At 45.7% G+C, this 23093-nt stretch overlaps 1 protein-coding gene across 1 annotated transcript in view; it reads left to right on the forward strand.

The window, feature by feature from the left end:
• Positions 1 to 297: 297 nt before the first annotated feature.
• MFN1 (mitofusin 1) overlaps positions 298 to 23093 on the forward strand; it is a 35866-nt gene continuing 13070 nt past the window's right edge. The window contains exons 1-10 of the mRNA XM_083739417.1: positions 298 to 483; positions 4092 to 4213; positions 6859 to 6994; positions 8025 to 8187; positions 10308 to 10432; positions 12040 to 12148; positions 14924 to 15031; positions 17070 to 17223; positions 17480 to 17547; positions 22147 to 22268. Coding sequence (XP_083595543.1) covers positions 353 to 483; positions 4092 to 4213; positions 6859 to 6994; positions 8025 to 8187; positions 10308 to 10432; positions 12040 to 12148; positions 14924 to 15031; positions 17070 to 17223; positions 17480 to 17547; positions 22147 to 22268 — 1238 coding nt within the window. The 5' untranslated portion in view covers positions 298 to 352. The remainder of the gene's footprint in view (positions 484 to 4091; positions 4214 to 6858; positions 6995 to 8024; positions 8188 to 10307; positions 10433 to 12039; positions 12149 to 14923; positions 15032 to 17069; positions 17224 to 17479; positions 17548 to 22146; positions 22269 to 23093) is intronic.

The following is a 23093-nucleotide window of genomic DNA, read 5'->3' on the forward strand; positions in this document are numbered from 1 at the left end:
TGCCTTACTAAACCCGTGTGGTACAGGGGTTAGATTGCTGGACTAGAACCTGGGAAACCAGGGTTCAAATCCCCACACTCAGCCAAGAAGCTCAACATATGAATAAAACAAACAACGAAGCCTGCCCCTGGAGGTCGACTTGCACCTCTGCTCCCTCGACCACTCCCGCTCTTTCCTATCTCTATGCAACGAGCCCGGGCTGAACCGAAAGGCTTTCCAACGTCCGCAGGGAAGAGACGGCCTGGTGGTGGTGGGAGGGGGTAAAGGCGGAGTTAACCGCTGCGCACGCGCAGAGGGAGTCTCTGACGCCGGCGGGCCCCGTTGCCCTGACCAGCGATGGCGGAGCGCGTGGATGGTGGGAGGAAGGCGCCCGAGAGGCGGCGGAAGTGATACCTGCCTCCTCTTGGTTGGGCGAGAACGAGGGGCGGAAGACGCCGGCGAGGCTGAGCGCGGGAGGGGGGCGAGCCTTGCTCCCGTTGCCAGGTAAAAGGAGCACGGGGGGGGGGGACAAGTGACCTTTGGGCTTTTTGGGGGGGAATTTGACCTTTCGTCCTCCATTTGAGTTGCGGGGCTTGTTCTGTGAGGTTTTGCTTCAGGCTGGCTTATGTAATGCCAAACTGAACTTGGTCCCAGGCATTGGGCTACCTCATGGCTGACCTCCTCTGACACGTTTCTTCACATTTATTTACTGCATCGAGTTTTTTTTTAAAGTAGCTGTTGTAAATCTTCTAGCTGTGGGACAGGCAGGTCGCTCGCCCCCAGTCAAGACACTTGCTCCTGGGGTGCCCTATCGAACCCCCCCCCCCAAAAAAAACCCCAACAGAATTGGGTGCAACAGACAAATTAAAAGGGGCTTGTGCTATAGTCGACTTGGAGCAAACCCAAAGTACGTTGGACGCAGCTGCCAAGCCCCTCTCTTTCCTCTTCCTTTTTTTCCTAATCTCTCCTTGGGAATCTTCTTTTAGGAAAGGTCAGTTGCGAACATTGTTGTTGTTGTTGTTTGTTCCTGCCAGCCTGGAATCCTGGCTTGGAAGAATGCAGCTCAGACAGGATCAGGTTGGGCCCCACCAACTCTTCTGAATCTTTCAGGGAGCTTGTTTCAGCAAAAGCACCTATTAAGACCTTCAGACTGAAATCAGCAAAGAAGTTTCGACAAGCCGCCAACTTAGAATTAATAGGGAAATTTGCACTTCCAAACTCGGGCTTAGTGGTGATTTCATTTCACTTTTAAATTGTATAACCCAGCACGTTTCTGTATTACACAAGGCAATTTGGGATTGGCTAACTCCCTCTTTGAGTTTGAGTTATCTTTCTTTTTGTCACAGATAGGTAGCCGTGTTGGTCTGCCATAGTCAAAACAAAAAAAATTCCTTCCAGTAGCACCTTAAAGACCAACTAAGTTAGTTCTTGGTATGAGCTTTCGTGTGCATGCACACTTCTTCAGATACACACAAAAGCTCATACCAAGAACTAACTTAGTTGGTCTTTAAGGTGCTACTGGAAGGAATTTTTTTTTTTGTCAGTTTATTCCCAGGTGGGAGTATTTCGTGTCTCCTCTGGTTGGATCTTTTATAGTTTGTCTGGATCTCATTTTAAGTCACACTCTGAACAGGAATGTGGTGTATCTTGCATTGTGGGGGAGAGGGTTTCTGGCCACGCTTCGGACAAATGCACACTTCCCAGTTAAGGCTGGGCTTCATAGAATCGTAGAGTTGGAAGAGATCCCAAGGCAGCTGTCCCATACGGGGATCAAACATGCAACCCTTCACTGCGGAACTAGGGTGGTATTCAACTAAGCTTTACTCAGAGTAGACCCAAATAAAAAAAGGTTTTCAAAAAGTGAAAAATATCCTCTAGATCTGTCACCAGTATTGCATCGGAGGGTATGCTCCCTGGCCCATAAACGCTTGTGTTTCCAATAAACGTATTGTTGAAGATTCCACGGAACTCTCTGCTATTTAAGGTATATTCATTATGCAGAATAGAAAGTCTTTCATCACACTGCATTTCTGGCAAAGTGCATGCTCCATATATTGCATGGAGCTGACAGTTCCAGCAGCTCAGAGATACACACCCAGTGTTTTTCTAGGTCAGTATGGCACAGTTGGGGTGGGACTGTTATGGTTTCCTCCCTCTCTGGAGAAGCTAGTCACAATCTGGCTACTAGTCCATTTCACTTGAGTTTGACACACTAACTTGCAGGTCACAGAGAAAAATGTGATCCTTCACTACAAAGCACTTGAAGGGTGCAGGCACTTTATAAGACTTTCAAGAGATCATTTGTTTTATGAATATTGCCTATAAGGATCTGCACTGAAGGAAAATAGTACTGATTTTTCTAATCCGGAGAAATTAACATTTGGACAGGGGGATAAATGGAATGCATAAAATTTAATGCAACATCTGATTGGCCACTGTGAAAACAGGATTCCTGCTTTACTAATCTAATTTGCTGTTTTGTCTCCATCATTTGATTAAATTTAACAGTCTAATTTCATAATAATACATATTATTTCTTATCTTCTTTATTTTAGCAATGGTGAATTGTATGGGAAATGGTTTTTTCTGTCTCTAGGATTATAACAGCTAGTCATAAAATCACTTCATCCTGGAGTATGATTGACATATTGTATGGCAGAATTGAATTACACTTTTTGAACATGGATACAAAAGGCGCAGAAGTTCAAAAGGCTTAAATATACACATGTTAATTGTGGATATCATGATCTTTTGATGATTGGGTTTCTCTGCAACAAACAAGGAAGCAAAGCTTGATAATGATGGTTATTTATTACATTATATTGTAAGTCACTTTGAGTTTACACATTGTGAAAAAGAGACTAATAAGTCCTGTGAATAACAATAAAATATTAATATTTAATTTATTAGTTGCCCCTTACAAAATTTTAAGCGTATAAAGTATAAAATTATAAAGTGTATAAAGTACCAAATGCCTTACAATAAAACAATGCCTTACAATAAAATTTGTACAAAATAGACTTAATTAAACAGCAAAAACCTATAACCCACAAACAGCAAAAACATCTTAATCCATCATGTCTCTGGGGAAAGAAATAAGTTTTTCCCTGTCGCCAAAAGGATGTTAAAGATGTCACCATCCAGACCTCACTGGGGATAGCATTCCACAAGTAGGGAGCCACAACTGAAAAGGCCCTATTCCCTGTTGAGACACTTTAAACCTTCCTCAGAGGGAGTACCTGAAGGAGGGGCTAAGATGAAGATTGAAGAGTTTGAGCAGTTTCATATTGGAAGAGATACAAAACCTCAAAAATATTGGTCCGTAAAGCCATACAAAGCTTTGTAGACCAAACTCATCACACTGAATTAGGCTCAGAAATGTGCTTGGTGTTGGAAATCCAGCCTTCTGTAAAGGTACACTTAGTAGTACGGTGGTACCTCGGGTTAAGTACTTAATTCGTTCTGGAGGTCCGTTCTTAACCTGAAACTGTTCTTATCCTGAAGCACCACTTTAGCTAATGGGACCTGCCGTGCCGCCGGAACACGATTTCTGTTCTCATCCTGAAGCAAAGTTCTTAACCTGAGGTACTATTTCTGGGTTACCAGAGTCTGTAACCTGAAGCATCTGTAACCTGAGGTACCACTGTAGTGCTAGTAGTAGAAATAATTTGCAGATACCTACAGTAAATATCCCTACTATTGGATCCTTACCTAGTACTTTGAAATTCTTGCAGTATTTTTGAACAAGCATATGGAAATTCATTTCCCACAGTACAATACCACTGGGAAAGGCAGCAGAGGAGTATCTTTCTCAGCTGTCATATCTCCAGCTGTCAGCGCCTCCATTGACTGCCAAGAGAAGGTACCTTGGATGCTCTTGTGTGGAATGCAAAGCATTGTGGGAACATCTGGAATCCCTTCTCTCTGTGGAGGGGCCTATGCCCAGGAACATTCATTTCCATTTGTGGTGGAGAGATGGAGAGGGGAATAAAACTCTCCTTGCAAATGACACCATTGATGATATTGCCTTGGTTGCTGAATGTATTTGGACTTGCTTGGATTGGGAGTTAAATTTCACTTTCTCTTAACTTCTGTACAATTTACTCTTTCAGTTGCATAATGGGAGACACTAATCCCTCCCCCCTGAAACACTTTGTGCTAGCTAAGAAGACGATTACTGCCATTTTTGAAGAGCTCCTGGATTATGTTACGGAAGGAACGCATTTTGTTGAAGGTTAGTTTTTAGTTGGAGAGGGGCAGGGAATATATGTTTTTGCAGGAGCAGGAAAACACTGAGAACCATTCCTTCTCTCACACAGCATGTGTAGGTAGTATCTAAGAATGCTTCACCATAATCTGTTGATGGCAGGTTTGGTTAGAGAGTCCGTCGTCTATTTTGATTCTGCCTGGCTTGAAATACAATCGAGTTACTGTTAGCATGGTAAACCTGGGAGTGAAGAAGTTGGCAAAAATGATGATTAGGGGCTCAACACACATTGTAAAACTAGAAAAGGGCTTAGCGGTTTGTTCTGCTACTTAACTATGGAATTTGGTCCCACAAGGTGCAATGATGACTATCAACCTGGGTGGCTTTAAAAGAGGATTAGACAGGTTCACTGAGGATAAGGCTTTCAGTGGCTACTAGACACTTTGGCTATGTTCTACCTCCACTGGTAGAGGCAGCGTGCTTCTGAATACCAGTTGCTGGAAATCACCAGTGGAGAGGGCATTGCTGCACGTGGGTCTTGCTTGTGGGCCAGTGTGGTGTAGTGGTTAAGAGCGGTAGTCACGTAATCTGGGGAACCGGGTTCGCGTCTCCGCTCCTCCACATGCAGCTGCTGGGTGACCTTGGGCCAGTCACACTTCTGTGAAGTCTCTCAGCCCCACTCACCTCACAGAGTGTTTGTTGTGGGGGAGGAAGGGAAAGGAGATTATTAGCCGCTTTGAGACTCCTGAAGGGGAGTGAAAGGCGGGATATCAAATCCAAACTCTTCTTCTTCTTATATAAAGGTAAAGGTAAAGGGACCCCTGACCATTAGGTCCAGTTGTGGCCGACTCTGGGGTTGCGGCGCTCATCTCACTTTATTGGCTGAGGGAGCCGGCGTACAGCTTCCAGGTCATGTGGCCAGCATGGCTAAGCTGCTTCTGGCGAACCAGAGCAGCACACAGAAACGACATTTACCTTCCCGCTGGAGCGATACCTATTTATCTACTTGCACTGGCGTGCTTTCAAACTGCTAGGTGGGCAGGAGCGGGGACCGAGCAACGGGAGCTCACCCCGTGACGGTGATTCGAACTGCTGACCTTCTGATCGGCAAGTCCTAGGCTCTGTGGTTTAACCCACAGCGCCACCCACTTTACCTTTTTTTTGGTTTGGTCCCATAGGGCTCATGACCTCCCTACCTGCTTTGCCTCGCTTGATTCAATTGGCTCAGCTACTCTGATGGGCCTGGGCAAGCAGCAGTTTGCAGCCCTTCTGACAACTGTTAGTTAGCTACTTTGACACCAAAGAAGAGCTTGAGCTGCCTAGGGGGCATGCGGTTGAGTACCAAGGATTTCTTTGGCAACCCATTCAAATTCTAAGATCCATGAACAGCATCTGGTAAATGAAAACTTCCCTGAGTGCTACCTATGCTCAGTGCACTTTCAAATGTTGGTGTAAACTGCCTGATTATTTGGAGCCTTCCAAGGGCATGCAGGAGCAGTGGCGTAGCGTGGGTTGTCAACACCCGGGGCAAGGCAAGTAATTTGCGCCCCCTAACCCGGGGCAAGGCAAGTAATTTGCGCCCCTAACCTGCCGCCGCTGCCAGCTTCTTCTTGCTGCTGCCTGGGCTGGGGTATTTACGGTAAGGTAGGCACAGCGGCGGCGGGTCCGTGTCAGGTGATCTGAGGCGAGTTGCCGCTGGCGCTGCTGCCCAAGCGACGCCGCTTGCCCGGAGGGCAGAGAGGCGAGGAAAATGCAACATGGCCCAGCAGCTGCAGCGGCGGGGCTGCCTGGCGCGCCCTCCACTGCCCTGACGCACGGGGATCGCGGCGAGCGCTGAGAGCCGCTGCCTGCCGGACGCCTTCAGCCCGGACGCTTGCACAGCTCGTCGGTTCCGCGAAACATGGGGCTCTGCTACAGCCTGCACCCGAGGCTCTTCAGCGACTCCGGAGGTGGCAAGCGCGCCCCCCCCAGCTGTTGCACCTGGTGTGGCCGGCCCCCCCTGCACCCCCCACGCTACGCCACTGTGCAGGAGAAAGACCTATGCTGCTTATTTAATAGGGGAAGAGTGTTGGGTCATGTAACTTTGGTAAAGATACGAAAAGGAAACAGAAATCCTTAAATGTTTTCCTATTTGGAGAACAGAAATCTAGAATCAAATCCAGTAATCAAGAAGGAACTTTTTGACATGCCTTGATTTTTGGCCATCTAGTTAGAAATGATTAGAGTAGAAATGCCTTCCTTCGTTCATGGGTGCAGGAAAATAATGTTCCTGGGGGTATTGAGATGAGGTAGAATGAAGAAGAAAAGTGGCCCTGCCATTTCTATACTGTGCTGGGAAGTGGGGTTAAGGAGAAAGAAAATAAGCAGTAGCAGATGTTGGATATGGAGTTGGAAGTACTTAGAATCATAGAATTGTAGAGTTACATATGACCACATGTAGGTCTGTGATTTAATGGGTCAAGACTAATCTGCTAATCTCTGAAATATTTGGACCAGGTCACCAGGTTGCTGGCAATGAGTCTAGGGAGATAAGGCAATGCTAGAGTCGGCACAAGGGATCAAGTCCTGGGTCTTGATCCCTCATTGCACTAATTTGTCCCATTGGATTAAGGAAGCACTGCTGTGCATAGTAGCCAGTTGTGTCATTGTGACATTGTCCCATTTAATGGCAGAAACTTACAAAAACCCGCAACTTGAAGATATAGCCACCAAGGATGAACTGGCAAAAATAGAGGAGTACAAGAAGAAGCTGGAAGTCATTGGTGGGGTACTCGCACGAAGACACATGAAAGTAGCTTTTTTTGGCAGGTAAGCGTTAAATGGCTCTTATTTGGGATCAGTGTGTAAAATTTCGGTTGCAATTTGCCAGGAGCCTCTTCTGACCAAGTCTCATGGAAATGAGTGGTGCAAGAAGCACTGAAGCGTTCCACTGTCTCATCAGTCCCTAAAGCAACCTTGCAAGGCCGTTCAGAATCATTCATACCCATATTGCAGATAGGTTGAGTAAGGCTGAGAGATTGTGAGTTTCGCAACTACTGAGCTCAGCGGAGATGACAGTTTAGGTGCAGACCTCCTGGTTCACAGTTCACCTTTATTTTAATGCTGTTTATGGGTGGTCTTTGTTTTTAGGTCTTCTCCTCCTCTCCCCTTTCTCATTGTTTGGGAAAGTTTCAGTGGGGAGGCAATCAGGCTGCTAACACTATTTGTCCCCTCTCCCCAAGAGCTGCTCTTGCTTTGAATCAGAATTGAGATTCAGAATCTGACTTCCCGTAAGTTGTGTCTTGAACAATTGGGAGAACAAAAGCAAAGTAAAGCAGCCTTGGGAAGTTTCCCAGAGCTGGAGAACGAGAAGGATATTTGAACAGTGGACCCAAAGAAAGACCCTTTGTCTAATGATTCCACCAGAATATAGAAGAAAACACAGTGTGCTAGTAGGTATATAATTCAGCTTCCAGAGAGGCTCTGTTTTCCTTTTAAGCATAAAATCATCTTTCTGTCTGCAATGTTTGCAAAACGATACATTAAAGCCTGTAGATGATGCTTGGCTAGATCTCTGAAGAGTCGAATAAATGTCCAAAGTTTTATGGCTTCATTTCTCTGCCTTGTTCAACGCCCCTCCCTGAATGAATTATGTGGAATAACGCAAAACTTATGGGGGTGGGCTATGAATCGTGCCAACGTACTCAGTTGTCTTAACCTTTGCATGTCATAATTAAGCTTTAAAAATTAAAAAAAAGTGATGTTTTGATTTTTTGGGCTAGATTTTTAATTTAGCATAGAGTGTTCTCACTCGGTTTTAAACCTGTCAGTTTAACACTGTGCTTGCCCTCCTTTGCAGAACCAGCAGCGGAAAGAGTTCTGTCATCAATGCCATGCTGTGGGACAGAGTGCTCCCCAGTGGCATCGGGCACACAACCAACTGTTTCCTCAGCGTGGAAGGAACAGATGGCGATAAGGCTTACCTCATGACTGAGGGCTCGGATGAAAAGAAAAGTGTGAAGGTACAGATTCTTGTGGCTTATAAACCGGTGTCCAGAAACCTTATTAAAAGGACTACACATGTACACTTGTTTCTTACCTGTCATCCTTTATGTTTCCCTCTGCCACTCAGAAGAATGTGTTCCAAGTTTTAAGAAGTGGTTGTCCTATGCCAGTTTTTTCAGAATTTATTCTCCACTGCACAGAACAATAAGGGCAAAGATCTTTAAAAAAAAAATATCTAAAACAGTCAGACTTGTGTCCTCGGACTACAACGCCCATCAGCTGCATGTGCCGGCTGCTCCTGATGGGAGTTGTAGTCCAAAACATCTGGAGGGCACCATTTTGGCAAAGGCTGATGGAGAAGACGCTAAAAATGACGTATTTGGGAGGACAGGAGTTAACGCAGAGATTTGGAAAGTCCAATTTCTGTTACAGAAGACAAACACAAATGTCCTTACATACTTGTTAATTTCTTTCGCTTTCATTTATTTCAAGATATTTGTGTCCTGCTTTTCATGCAAACTTCACATAGCTGTTTGCATTAGAATACTAAAGTCATAAGCATCAATTAAATATGTATAATAAAACAGCAAATGCAAGTTACAGTGGGGGCGAGAATCTTCTTAAAAATAAGACTTCTTTCCTCGGAGCAAGATGGTTCTTGAGGAGCCTTGTGAGTGGCAGTCAGGGGAGGAAGAGGGGTCCAGCTGGACTACTGGAGGCTGTCAGGAGCTCGTCCTACTCTCAAGTAGGACCCTGGCAGAGACATGTTCTCTCCCTCCTGGTCGATCGTTTGGGAGCTTCAAAAGCTTTCTTCAGCCCAAACATCACAGCAACCAATGCCAACAGACATTGACACACTTAGGGATCCGCAGATTCTTCGCAGCTTGTGGAACAGACCTCAGCAACTCAGCATTTTGCCTAACCTACTTTATTTACATATAAACACACACAGAGCCCTACAACATGGCTCCCTCTCTCTCTAGCATCAGGCAGCAAAGAGAAAAAGAACAAACGACAATAGTCCCACTTCATGGAACACAGTAACACAAACATCCTGTCTCCGTCACTTCCCACTCTGTGGAGTCAAAACCTACACCGTCATGTGGAAGACAACAATCCCATGACTGCAATCATGGAGCAGGAATTCTAACAGAGGCTACATGGTGGACACCTCACTTGCCTGTTATCCAGTATGTGTTTCTGGATTTTGGGGGAAGTGCCTTAGGACCAGCGTGGGAAAGGTGTGTCCCTCCAGATGCTGCTGAACTACAACTGGCATCATCCCCTAGCTATTGGTCACGCTTGCTGGGGCTGATGGGAGTTGTGGTTCAGCAACATCTGGAGGGCCATTCATCTCCCATGCCTGCTTTGGAAGGAAGGTAAGAACATATGGAGCAAATGAGGACAATTTGAATTTTCAAAGTAAGGGGTTATGCGTTGGTGAATCACTGAATACACACAGAGAAACGTAACTGAGGAGAGACCAAACCTCTATTATATGAAAGAGTTCTTCACTTATATGTGAAAAGACCTAATACAGTGGTACCCCGCAAGACGAACGCCTCGCAAGACGAAAAAACCGCTATACGAAGAGCCTCACGGAATGGATTAATTTCGTCTTGCGAGGCACCACTGTAATAATATTTATATCCCGCCCATCTGGCTGGGTTTCCCCAGCCACTCTGGGCAGCTTACAGCCCATTAAAAAATGCAAAAATCAGACATTTTAAAATTCCCGATACAAGGCTGCCTTTAGATGTTTTCTAAAAGTCAGATTTCCTTGACATCTGATGGGAGGGTGGGCGCCACTACTGAGAAGGCCCTCTGCCTGGTTCCCTGTTACTTCACTTCTCACAGCGAGGGAACCACGAGAAGGCCCTTGGAGCTGGACCTCGGTGTCTAGGCTGAATGATGGGGGTCGAGACGCTCCTTCAGGTATACCGGGCTGAGGCCATTTAGGGCTTTAAAGGTCAACACCAACACTTTGAATTGTGCTCGGAAACGTACTAGGAGCCAATGTAGGTCTTTCAGGACTGGTGTAACCTCCCAACAGCTTATTTAGGAATGCTGCTCCTTCAATTACCATGCCAGCTTAAGAGGCACCGGTCTCTTCCTAACCTGTTGATTTCTTTTACAGACTGTTAATCAGCTTGCACATGCCCTTCATATGGATAAAGACTTAGAGGCTGGCTGCTTGGTCCACGTCTTTTGGCCAAAGGCTAAGTGTGCCCTCTTGAGAGACGACTTGGTGTTAGTGGACAGGTACAGCTCTTGAATTTTGTTGGGCATAGAAAGTTACCGTGAGAAAATGCACCGTTCTTTTGCAACGCCCCAGGCTCTCCCTTGGCTGCACTTCCTTCTTTGCTAAGCCTCTGCACACAGGTTGGCTTGGTTTCAGCTGAAACAAGAGGAAGTCCCATGACTGGAGCTTAAAAAGGGAATCTAGCACTTGGCTGAATTTTAAGTGTCCTTGCGAAACTAAGCCAAGCACAAGTGCAGAAATGTCCCCTTTCACTTTCAGGTTGTCCATTTTTTTCTTTTAAAATGCAGAGGACCTGGAAGTTGGACTTCCTGAGAGAGGTTTAGCAAACAAACAAACAAACAAACAAACAGAAAACTGGGGAAAGTGATGCTTTTCAGACGGGCAGCTGTGCTGGTCTGCTGCAGTTTGCAAGTTTAGCAAATTTATTGTGTGAATTTAGAGGTCATTGCTGTTGGTTTGATCTTAATCGAGGCTTGTGTTGCTTACTTAATAGAACATTTTCCTAGTAATTTGTATTATGGCTCCTCTTTGGTAGTTTACTGGAAGTCATGCGAACACATAATCGTAAGTACGCTGCTTACAGGGACCGATTAGGAGAATAGGTAGCTATGTATAGATGAGTACAGATGCAGAGAAAATTTGAAATTTTACAATGGGGCCAAAGGTCAAGGGGAGTGAATGAAAAATTGTGTGTCACTGGACAGTGCAGGCAAATTTCAAGATGCCTTTAGAACAGGGATGTGTTTCCTGCTTCAATCATATATTCACAAATGATATGTTACAGTGTGGTGGAACCTGCAGCAGACCACTGTATGAGGGCTGCATCAAGACCAGGACCCCAGGGAGAGTAGTTTTACCCCTTCCCTGCCCCCTGCATGCCACAGCCCCAGTGAAAACTGAGACCCTCTCTGTCCTACCTTCCAAGCTATTTGCTCTGGAAGTGATGCTTCCAATGGAAACTTCCTTTCTGGGTCTAATAGGAGCTCAGCTCAAGTGGTTGTGTTGGGATTTTATCAGAGCTGTGTAATGGGGGGGGGGAGCTAATATTGCTTTGTCCCTGTTGTCTAAAGTTGGTTCATGTAGCAACATCTTCCCTAATTATCCCCTTTTCAAACATTAACTGCATTCATTCACCACTACCCCATGCAAGCATTGCTCACCTCTGTTCATTTCAACACTCCTTCATTTCTCCCTCCATACAACCTGCCAGTCAAACGAGGAAATCTTCTATTCACCACAGTTTCCTGTTTAATCCAAACCAGGAAACTATGGTTTAGCGCCCTTGCCACAAGGCAGCTTGGGAAGAAGCCAGGATATTAAACCCTGGTTTTGAATTGATTAGAATATCTTCACTTCTTCCAAAGCTGTTAACCATAGCTCCTTGGTTTAGGCAGACTGAGAAGCAACAGTTAACAGAAAATTTCCTGGTTTGCTGACTTGCATTAAGGAAGGAAGGAAGCACCTGTGGCGGAGTGGCCAAAAGGCTAGTTCATATCTTGGATTATTAAGGCAAAATGTGATTGGACTTTCCCTCTTCTGTCTTCTTATTTCTGAATGGGAATAACTTCTTCAGGTTGCTGAGTAACTCTCTGACTTCATTCCACAGCCCTGGCACGGATGTCACCACAGAGCTAGACACCTGGATTGACAAATTCTGTTTGGATGCCGATGTCTTTGTTTTAGTTGCGAATTCAGAGTCAACCCTCATGAACACAGTAAGGCTTGTTTAAACCCGCTACTTCATTTGCCTCATTTGCAACACGCCTTTCCTTGGGTCAGCAGACAAGGGCTTGAGATATTGTGCAGATTCTTGGTGGAATAGCAACATCTGAGTTTTTTAAATTAAGTCTGTTGCAGAGCATTTTCTTTATTGGGCAAACAAGCAAGGGGAAGATGGGAAGTTGAGTTTGACTGCATCTTCATTTAAAGGTCTGCTTGCTACAAAACCAAGAATCATCAGTGAAATTACATGCCTGCTTGCAGCTTCTTTGAATTTTGGATCTTCGCCCAAAATCTATAACTGCTTGGGTTTGTGAGGCTGTATGTGTCAATTAAAAAACAAACAGCAGTCTTTGCTTTTGTATTGAAGTTACAATTTAAAAGGCCAAAGGTGGCTTGGCATTCTTTTATTTGGGTAAAAAAATGTTTTAATGACTGTGCAGACTTCATGCTGGTGAGCATGTTGCCTTCTCAAGAGACACTGGGACACAGCCAAACCCTATGGATAATTCCCCCCCCCCAAAAAAAATCTACTTTAAGGCTCTTAGATCAGCCATCCTTCCAGTCACCCTCCTGGAGCATGAGACTGTTTCCTGTAGTAATTAAATACTATGGCAGGCAGATGACCAAACCCCAGAGATACTTTTCAGGTGGCATTCCTTTGGTGAAGCTGATGTGTGCAATAGATCTTCTGTATCACAGGACAGGGAAGACATGTGCGCTCCCCAGCTCCCATCAGCCCTAACCAGTAAAACCAGCAGCTGGGACTTATGGGTGTTGTAGTCCTGCAGCATGTGGAGGGCCATAGGTTCCCCAGCTCCACTGAATCAGGTTAATAGTGGACAGTTACCAATACCTCCTAAGAAAGCGACTTAAAGCTCCAAATGGGATTTTAAGTGCCCTTTGCTATGTGGTCCACACTGTATGGGCATCCCAGGGCACTGTCTGTAATATTGCAAATTTACCAACATTACAGTGGTGCCCCGCAAGACGAACGCCTCGGAAGACGAAAAACTCGCTAGACGAAGGAGTTTTTCGTTTTCTTAGCCGCTTCGCAAGACGCATCTCCCTATGGGCTTGCTTCGCAAAACGAAGCTTGCCCCGCAAGCTCCGGGGATAGCGGGGAAGCGCAGCGCGTCTTCCCCGCTGTCCCCGGACCTCTTTTGAAGCAAGGGGCGGCGGGGAGAAGATTGCTTCTCCCCGTTGCCAGCCCCGCAATCTCCCTGGACCCCTTTTGAACCAAGGGGCGGCAACGGGGAGAAGCGATTCTCCCCGCTGCCCCTTCCCTTGCTTTAAAACAGGTCCTGGAGATTGCGGGGCAGGCAACGGGGAGAAGCAATCTTCTCCCCGCCGCCCCTTGCTTTAAACAGGTCCAGGGACAGAGGGAAAGGTGCGCGGCGCTTCCCCTCTGTCCCCGGACGGTCTCCATAGGAACGCATTGATTGATTTTCAATGCATTCCTATGGGAAACCGTGCTTCGCAAGACAAAAAACTCGCAAGAAGAAAAAACTTGCGGAACGAATTAATTTCGTCTTGCGAGGCACCACTGTATAAATGTGTGAATCAGATCAGTACCTGGACGGGAGACTGCCTGGGAATCACATGTAGAAAGGTGGGATTTGAAGGAAATTGCCATGTGGCAGAACCAAAATTGAAACGAGGGGTCTAGACTGAAACCCAGGTTTTGGCCCAGGTGCTATTTTTTTGGGCAGTTGATGAAGATGAAGATAAATGAATAAATAAATATTTCATAAAAATAGGTATCTAATAAACATAAAAATCAGCATTTTATCTGAATTGAGAGCAGATGTGGTATAATGACTGTACAACAGAGCTGTGAATGAAAAAAATTACAGGTTCAGTTCTCACCTCTCTTGTGAACTCGGCTTTATCGAGCAGCTCTCTCTTAGCCTCTGCCCTACACCAGCACATAGCTGTCAACCGTCCCTTATTTGGCAGGAAAGTCCCTTATCCCAGCATCGTGTCCCGCTGCTGTCCCTTATTGATGATGTCCCTTAAATTTCCCAGGTTTCAAAGGAAGCAGCTCCTCTCCCTCCCTCCCTGCCGGCCAGGGAGGAGGGAGGCTCCAACTGTGTTGCTTGGCTGTGTTGTTCACCCAATAAGGAGTCTAAGAACGACTGGGGGGTGGAGCTTGCATGCCTTGTGCCGATCAAATCGGCCGTGTTGCCTGGGGACTCGCATTTGCTCAGCGCTTCCCAGTGGAGAGGTGATGGTAGTTTTCCTGCATCCCCTTTGCCGGGTTGCTTCGCTGTGGGAACCACTGCTTGAGGCTTTGTTTGGCTGCTGGCTGGGCTTTCTGCCTTTGGCTCGGAGGGGCTCAGAAGTTGAACATACCTGTGCTCTGAAAAGTTTGGCTGCTGATCCCTTATTTTCGAGGCTGCTGGTCCCTTATTTTCAAATCTGTAAGTTGACAGCTATGCACCAGCAACATGGAGCAACAATAGTCACTTGCCTTTAAGTTGTCTGGGGCTGATGGCAGGTGCAGTTCAAAACATTTGGAGGATGCCAGGTTGGGAAAGCCTTCAAGCAGGTGTGGGGAATCTCCAGATGTTGCTGAACTTCACCTTCCATCATCCCTGGCCATGAAACACTTTAACTCACCATAGAAATTTTGCAGATTTATTTATTTTTACATTTGCTTTTAACGTGCTTCATGAAGACCTCACAATTAACACATGTTCACACTCCATGTTTCAGAGTTTAAAGGCTTAAATTTTCTCTTCCCCCCCCCAACCTTTTTTTTTTAATAGGAAAAGCATTTTTTCCACAAAGTAAATGAAAAGCTTTCTAAACCAAACATCTTCATCCTGAATAATCGATGGGACGCTTCTGCATCAGAGCCGGAATACATGGAGGATGTGAGTTCTTGAATTGTATTGAAGGGGCTCTGTGGGTATGTTAGATTGGTATTTAAGAAAAACTGTGTATTTAAGCTGTCAAGAGGTTGAAGTGAGTTCAGGGATCATCATCCCAGGATATGCAACAAACAGGGTGGCTTAGATCACACCAAAAATAAAGCAAAATATGATCCAAGACCTCTGTAGTGCGTAGTTTAAAATTTCTTAACTAAAGAGAAAGCTGTAGTGGGAACCAACAAGAATTTCCAAGAGTTTTTATTCCCTCCAACTAAAAGTGACATTTGAGGTGCAAATGAATTGTTTCGTCCTGAGGAGTGTGTATGGATGCTTTGCACTGCTAACTTCAAAGGAAAGTAATCCTTTCCCTGATTAGTACTTTTGACTCTGGTAACACATTAAGGCCATTTTTGTGACACGGTTGTAGGAAATAAATAAATAAAAGCTCTCCCTTTTCTGTTGTTGGTTTTTTTGTTTATGTTCTGGTGTAGCCTCTTGCTTGCCTGAATGGACAGATCGGGGGGCGGGAGGACTGTGAAAACATGTTTAAAAGCATATAGAATGTTAGTCAGCCAAAGACCTGGTTGAAGAGGGACATTTTTGCCTGGTGCCTAAGATGTATAATGAAGGCGCCAGGCAAGCCTCACTGGGGAGAGCATTCCACAGACAGGGAGCCACTGCAGAGAGGGCCTGACAGAACAGGAAGGTTTTCAGCAGGTGTTTAGAAGTTGGAACAGAAGGCGACGGCTGATTCTCTGTTGGCAGAGAATTATTATTTCATTTACCGTATTTTTCGCTCTATAAGACGCACTTTCCCCCTCTGTTGGGTTGAAATAACGACAGACGAGTGGTGAGTGTCATATGGGAGGCATCTCTCGAGCAAGTCTCGAGGAGTCTCTTTTATTGAATATTACAGCATTGCCACGTATGTGCTTATTGCTGATTGGTTAACACAAGTACAAAGCAAAGGTTGCATATAGGCATTAATCACCAATAGATTAAAGGCTGGGAAAGGGAGCACAGAACTAGACAGGCATGAAAACCTCCTAATTAAACTTTTACTAGTGATTGATACAGCATTCATCCATAGATGTGGTCAACTATGCATTAAGAACAGGTCAGGGTACGAACTCAATGTGAACTGAACATTCTAGGAATGTTTCAGCTTAGAACGGTTTGCGCAGCATCATATGCAGAAGCGAAGCTTAGAAGCAAGACTTCCCATCAGGCCACAGTCATGTGCAGAAGCAAGGCTTTCCTTCACCCCTCCTAAAAAGTAAGGGGAAATGTGTGTGTGTGTGTGGTGTGTGTGTTATGGAGCGAATGCAGGCGGGAGGCTCTGCTCAGCGCTCCATTTTCCTCTTGGAGGAGCCTTAGCCGCGCGCAGCCTCTCCCAGGCAGGGGATGAAGGCTCCCCTTGCCCGGGAGAGGCTTTGCGCGGCCAAACAAGAAGCCAGGACAGCCAGCGGGATTGCTGCGCTGCAATCCCGCTGGCTGTCTTGGCTTCTTGCTTAGCCATGCGCAGCCTCCCCGGCCCGGAGAGACTGCCCCTGGCTGTCCTGGCTTCTGGGATTCAGAATATTTTTTTTCTTGTTTTCCTCTTCCAAAAACTAGGTGCATCTTATGGTCTGGTGCGTCTTATAGAGCGAAAAATACGGTATATACTGCTTTGTTTTTTTAAGAAAAATCTCAAAGTGGTTTACAGAATATTAAAACATCAATAAAACAATTCTACAGGACTGGACCAATGACGCTAAAGGCTCTTATTTCTTACTGTCAAATGAGCCTCGCCAACCTTGGGAATGATCAGCGATGCTCCTACAGATGATCTCAGCAAATGAACTGGGATATAAGGGTTTAGGCATCCATGAAGTATCCTAAATCTTTGTTGTTCAGGGCTTTGCAAGTTAATATAAAGAACCTTGAACCTGGCTTGGTAGTCGATGGGACAATGCAGATGCGGTCCGACCCAGAGAGGCTGTTTGTATAACGCTCAGCTGATTGAAGACTGCCCTGATGTGCTGCTGCTCTCTTTCTTTAGGTGCGCAAGCAGCACATGGAGCGGTGCCTGACGTTCTTGGTAGATGAGCTCAAGGTCGTGGATCCCTCCGAAGCCCAGAACCGAATCTTCTTCGTTTCAGCAAAAGAAGTCCTCAGCGCCAGGAAACAGAGAGCCCAGGGCATGCCTGAGGGAGGTGTGTATTGAATGTGGGATCCTGCAATGTAATGTTCCTTTGAAAGCACAGCTTTTCAAAGAAGCCTTGGTAAAAACGAGGCTTTTGGTGTGTGGTCTTGGAAAACTTGAATAATTTAATCAGGGACTTCCAAGTAACCTAGTCCAACTCCCAAGCCAATTCAGGAAATCAGCTGCTACAGCATTGCTGGTAGGAGGCCATCCATGTTTATAAACCTCTCAGATCAAACCTCATCAGCTGCTTTGTGCTTTTCCAGGTGGGGCACTGGCCGACGGATTTCAGACACGCTTCCAAGAATTTCAGCAATTTGAGAAAATGTTTGAGGTAAACTTCCTGAGAGTCTAAAACAATTGTGCTTGGGTTTTTAATATACTGCACAGTGGTACCTTGCTTTAAGAACAGCTTAGTTTATGAACAACTTGGATTAAGAACGCTGCAAACCCGGAAGTAGGTGTTTTGGTTTGTGAACTTTGCCTTGGAATAAGAACACCTTCCGCTTGCTGTCGAGTGTGTTCCATTTGTAGATTGAGTCCCCTGCTGCTTTGGTAAAGCACGCCTCAGTTTAAGAACGCTTTGGTTTAAGAACAGACTTCCGGAACGGATTAAGTTCATAAACCAAGGTACCACTGTATATACTTACGCAGCAGCAACATTTTTCTAGGAAGGCTAGTTGAAATGTTGCAGCTTTTATCTGGTAGAGCGTGAGACACTTAATCTCAAGGTCGTTGGTTTGAGCCGCATGTTTGATGAAAGATTCTTGCATGTCGACTCTTGTGGCCCCTTCCAACTCTACAATTCTGTGATTCATATGCAACCAGCCATTTGGCAATGTTACTCCTGCCACATGCAACAGGGTGCACTTTTTGGTGGCATCCATCCAGAGGCTACAAGGCGGCCTTCGCAAACCTGATGCCCTCCAGGTATTTCGGACTGCAACTCCCATTCTCACCTCAAAGAGGGAAGCAGAAAGGGGAATTACCCTCACCTTCCTTATCTCCTCCTCATGAGTGCCAGTGCACAAATGTCCAGCTCTCTTCTAGGCCTTTAGATTGGAAGCATACTCTTTGACAGGTAAGGTAAAGGGACCCCTGACCATTAGGTCCAGTCGTGACCAACTCTGGGGTTGCAGCGCTCATCTCGCTTTACTGGCCGAGGGAGCCGGCGTACAGCTTCCGGGTCATGTGGCCAGCATGACTAAGCCGCTTCTAGTGAATCAGAGCAGCGCATGGAAATGCCGTTTACCTTCCCGCCGGAGCGGTACCTATTTATCTATTTGCACTTTGAGGTGCTTTCAAACTGCTAGGTTGGCAGGAGCAGGGACCGAGCAACGGGCGCTCACCCCGTCGCGGGGATTCGAACCACCGACCTTCTGATCGGCAAGTCCTAGGCTCTGTGGTTTAACCCACAGTGCCACCCACGTCCCACTCATTGACAGGTAATTCCTGTCAAATGTTTGGGGAAGGGCCATAGCTTGGCTGTTGGGCATCTGTTTTGACTGCAGAAGGTCCTAGGTTCATTCCCAAGGTAGGGCTGGGAATGTCATCTGGTTTGCTGCCAATCGGTGTACACTATACTGAGTTTGAATAATTCAAATTCTTTTCAAATTCTCTTTATATAAGTCAATAAGTAACGCACATCTGTTCTCACCCCCACCCCCAATGTATTGATCGACTTTTCTTTGTTAAAGGCATTCAGAATGTGAACTTTTGGCAAGAAGTATGTGTAGTTGCTATATAACAGCTGCTGCAACAAAATTATTTGATGTTAAGCCTCTCATAACCTGTGTACATTTGATTGCCTTTGTTAGAATGCAATTCGAAAGCACGTCAAAGTGCAAGTAGATAAATACCTTTTCTGGCAGGAAGGTAAATGGCATTTCTGTGCGCTGCTCTGGTTTGCCAGAAGCGGCTTAGTCATGCTGGCCACATGACCCGGAAGCTGTACGCCGGCTCCCTCAGCCAATAAAGCAAGATGAGCGCCACAACCCCAGAGCCGTCTGCAACTGGACTTAATGGTCAGGGGTCCCTTTACCTTTACCTTTTACTGCATCTCTTAGAAGGCAACATGTGTTGGCAGGACAAATCAGGCAAGAAGCTTTGCAACTGTCACAAAATGGGGTGAGGGGAGAGAAAAGGGAGACACACATTTAAATTACGTTCTCATGATTAGGATGGCAGTTTCAGTGATGGAATTAACATGTGCTGAACTTCACTTCACAAGTGTCCTGAGTTCCAAAACAATATTCGCGGCAAGGAATTTCACTTGCAACCACCCCAGCAATATATAATGCCGTCTTCCCCAACCTAATGTTTACCTCTAAGCATTCTTGGAGTGCAGCTCCCATCATCCCTGATCACTGGCCATGCTGGTGCACCTCATAGCCCAGAAGGGCACCAGGCTGAAGAATGTCTTTCTAACAAACTTGCCATTGTGCTTGAACTGCAAGGCACCTATTTATAAAATGACTGGATTGAACCATGCCCCCTCCCCGCAGCCATCAGCTCAGTAGCTGAGTGCATGCGTTGCATGTGGAATGTCCTAGGTGCTCATTGCCTGCCATCTGACTTGGTTGGTATCCATAATACTAATTATATTGTTATTTGTACCACACACAAACATCCATCTGGCTGGGTTGCCCCAGCTACTCTGATCCATAGTCTCATGTAGGGTTTTCCCCAGTCTCTCTCCTGCCCCAGATCCTTTTAATTATAGATGCCTGAAATTGAACCCAGGATATTTTGCATGCAAAACTTGTCTATTTTGTATTGCTTTAAAACTCATCTTCTGTTGTCAAAAGCAATTATTGTTATTGTTGTTGTTATTGTTGTTGTTACTATTGCAAAGCATGTACTCTACCACTGAGTTATTGTTGGGAGGAGACCAGGTTTCAAGACGGTAATTCAGTTTGCTCGAATAATGTTGATGTGTGAACATGTTTGAATTGTGTACTTCTTTATCATTTCTGAGGTTGTTTGTTGTTGTTTTTGCTGCGGTATTACTAACCTTTGTACTTCTTATAGTTTTCTGCTGTGGATTTTCTGGTTGCATAGTGCACAGGATGGGATTATAACTCTTTCGCCTCCTTCCTATTTGCCTGTCTGGAATCTGAAACTCCTCCACGTCTTGTCTAGCTCTAACAATGTGCTGTTACATGCCAGCCTCTTGCATTTTCATTGCTGATTTCTAGATCTGCTTCATCGAGGATCAAGGAACTCTCCTTATATATTCTTTTCCCTTTTTCTTTCTCCTTCCATTTTTAAAAAATTATTGTTCTGTCACCTGCTGTGATCTAAAATGTCCTGAGTGCAAGTAAACCTAGATACAAGAAAATTTAATTTTCCACTGTTCCCAGAGGGCAAGTCCCATTGTTTGCCACATGTTTGTAACTGCACAGGCTGCATTCACATGTCTTGTGAGCCATAAACTGTGGGTTGCAATAAGCCATAAACCATGGCTTGCTTTGCTGCTTGCACTGGGAGCATTCAGACCATAGTCATTGGCTTTTCTCTTGTGAACATGGTTTATTTCCTTCCACTGCATGCAACAATGATCTAAACAGCCCATTCAAGCCTGTTTGTGGCAAACCATGGTTTATCACGATAGGTGAACTGAACAACAGATTCTTCACACGAATGACTTGAGCTACAAGAGAATTCTCTTTGTTTCTTACATTTATATGGCATTTGACACATACATAGGATTTCTGCCTTCATCTAATCACCGAACAGACTTGGATCAGCTTAGGTTCTGTGCGACGGCTGCATCAGCCTGCCTTCAGAGATGCCTGCATTACCACTGTGGGTATCTCAAAGATGTGCAAGGTCCTCCTTCAGGATTGTGGGCTATGCGTGAATACAGAAAGCCTGACTCATTTGCATGTCTCATATTTGTGCATATTTGGGGAGTGATAGAGCGCATGCCTGCAGAAAGTCCCAATGGAGAGAACCCTAGTCAATGCGAGAGACCTCTTCCAAGGCTCAAGAAAGCTGTTACCAGTCAAAGCAGGCAATTCTGGGCTTGACGGACAAATCTGGGGAGTGATAAGGCAGCTCTATATCAGTTGGCACCCAAAGCTACTAGTTTCTTGAAGAGCACTAGGGTCATGCCAATAATAATAATAATAATTTTTTATTTATACCCCACCCATCCAGCTGGGTTTTCCCAGCCACTCTGGGCGGCTTCCAACAGAATGTTAAAATACAATAATCTATTAAACATTAAAAGCTTCCCTAAACAGGGCTGCCTTCAGATGTCTATATTAGCCAGAGGCAAGCCTGAATTCACCGTGGAGCCTACATTCAAAATGGAGCTGCATCTGATCGCAGCTCAGTAACCGGAGTACCTGTAGGATAGGTGTGTTCACCACATTCACGTGTTCGGTTTTTAGCAATACACCTATAACCTGTCGTGTGCACTGTGACTCTTTGCAAGAAGTAGCAGCAGCAACTCCTTCCTTCTGAATGAATGGCCAATGCCAAATGGGTTGACATTCCTCGTTGCTCCTCTTTTGCTTTTCATTTGACCATTGCACATTACTGTGGCTCAGGGTGGGGATACCTTGGCTCTCCAGAGATTGTTTGACTTGCATCTCCCATCATCCCTGACCCCATGGCCCATGTTTGCTGGGGATGGTGGGAGTCCCAAGAACATCTGGAGGGCACTAGGGTCCCAATTTCTGCTGCAGCTGTACCATCAATGACAGCACTAACTTCCTGCTATTGACTTGTGATTTTGTTTTCAGTCTTCCTTTGTTCCTTTTTTGCTTCTGTTGTATGTTTTTTACTTTAAATGTGTGTGCTTTTAAAGATATAATTTGCTTTAGGATTTAAGTTTTACTACATAGCAGCACAATGCCTTTGTGAAATTCCAGCGTGTGTTGGTGATGGAATTGCAGTAATGTGTTGTGGCTTGGGCCCCTCGCAGGAGTGTATCTCGCAGTCAGCTGTGAAAACCAAGTTTGAGCAGCACACTATCAGAGCTAAACAGATCCTAGACACAGTGAAAAACATTATGGACTCCATAAACGTGGCAGCAGCCAATCAAAGGTAGGCCTCTCCTATCATATTCACCTTGCTCAGCTAAGCAGGGAAAGAGCCACCGGGTGGCGCTGACCTTTCTTCCCCTTATCAGGAGATAGCGCAGCCCTTAGGCCACTGCTGGCAAGAGGTGAGTAAGGGGTTTCTCTGGTCACTTGGCCTCCACATTCGTTGGGTTGTCCCTTCAAATGCATGAAAGATGGTCTGACCACCGTACTGCATACTTTCAGATTGGACTACTGAAACACTTTCTGCATGGAGCTGCCCTTGAAGACAACTCAGGTCTCAGTGCATCCAGTGTATCCAAAATACTGAAGCCCAGACTATTGGCTGGCATCCCATTTAGATATAACGTAGTCCCTGTTTCAAAAGGGACGCAGGTGGCGCTGTGGGTTAAACCACAGAGCCTAGGACTTACCAATCAGAAGGTCGGCGGTTCGAATCCCCACGACGGGGTGAGCTCCCATTGCTCGGTCCCTGCTCCTGCCAACCTAGCAGTTCGAAAGCACGTCAAAGTGCAAGTAGATAAATAGGTACCGCTCCGGCGGGAAGGTAAACGGCGTTTCCGTGTGCTGCTCTGGTTCGCCAGAAGCGGCTTAGTCATGCTGGCCACATGAGCCGGAAGCTGTACGCCGGCTCCCTCGGCCAATAAAACGAGATGAGCGGCGCAACCCCAGAGTCGGTCATGACTGGACCTAATGGTCAGGAGTCCCTTTACCTTTACCTAGTCCCTGTTTCAAAGCAGTTGCTTTGGTTGCCAGTTGGTTTTGGGAGCCCAATTCAAAGTGCTCACATTAGTGTTTAAAGCCCTAAACCTCAGGCTTCGGAGCTACT

Source organism: Podarcis gaigeae (genome assembly GCF_964106915.1).
Source record: "Podarcis gaigeae genome assembly, chromosome: 5".
NCBI lineage: Eukaryota > Metazoa > Chordata > Lepidosauria > Squamata > Lacertidae > Podarcis > Podarcis gaigeae.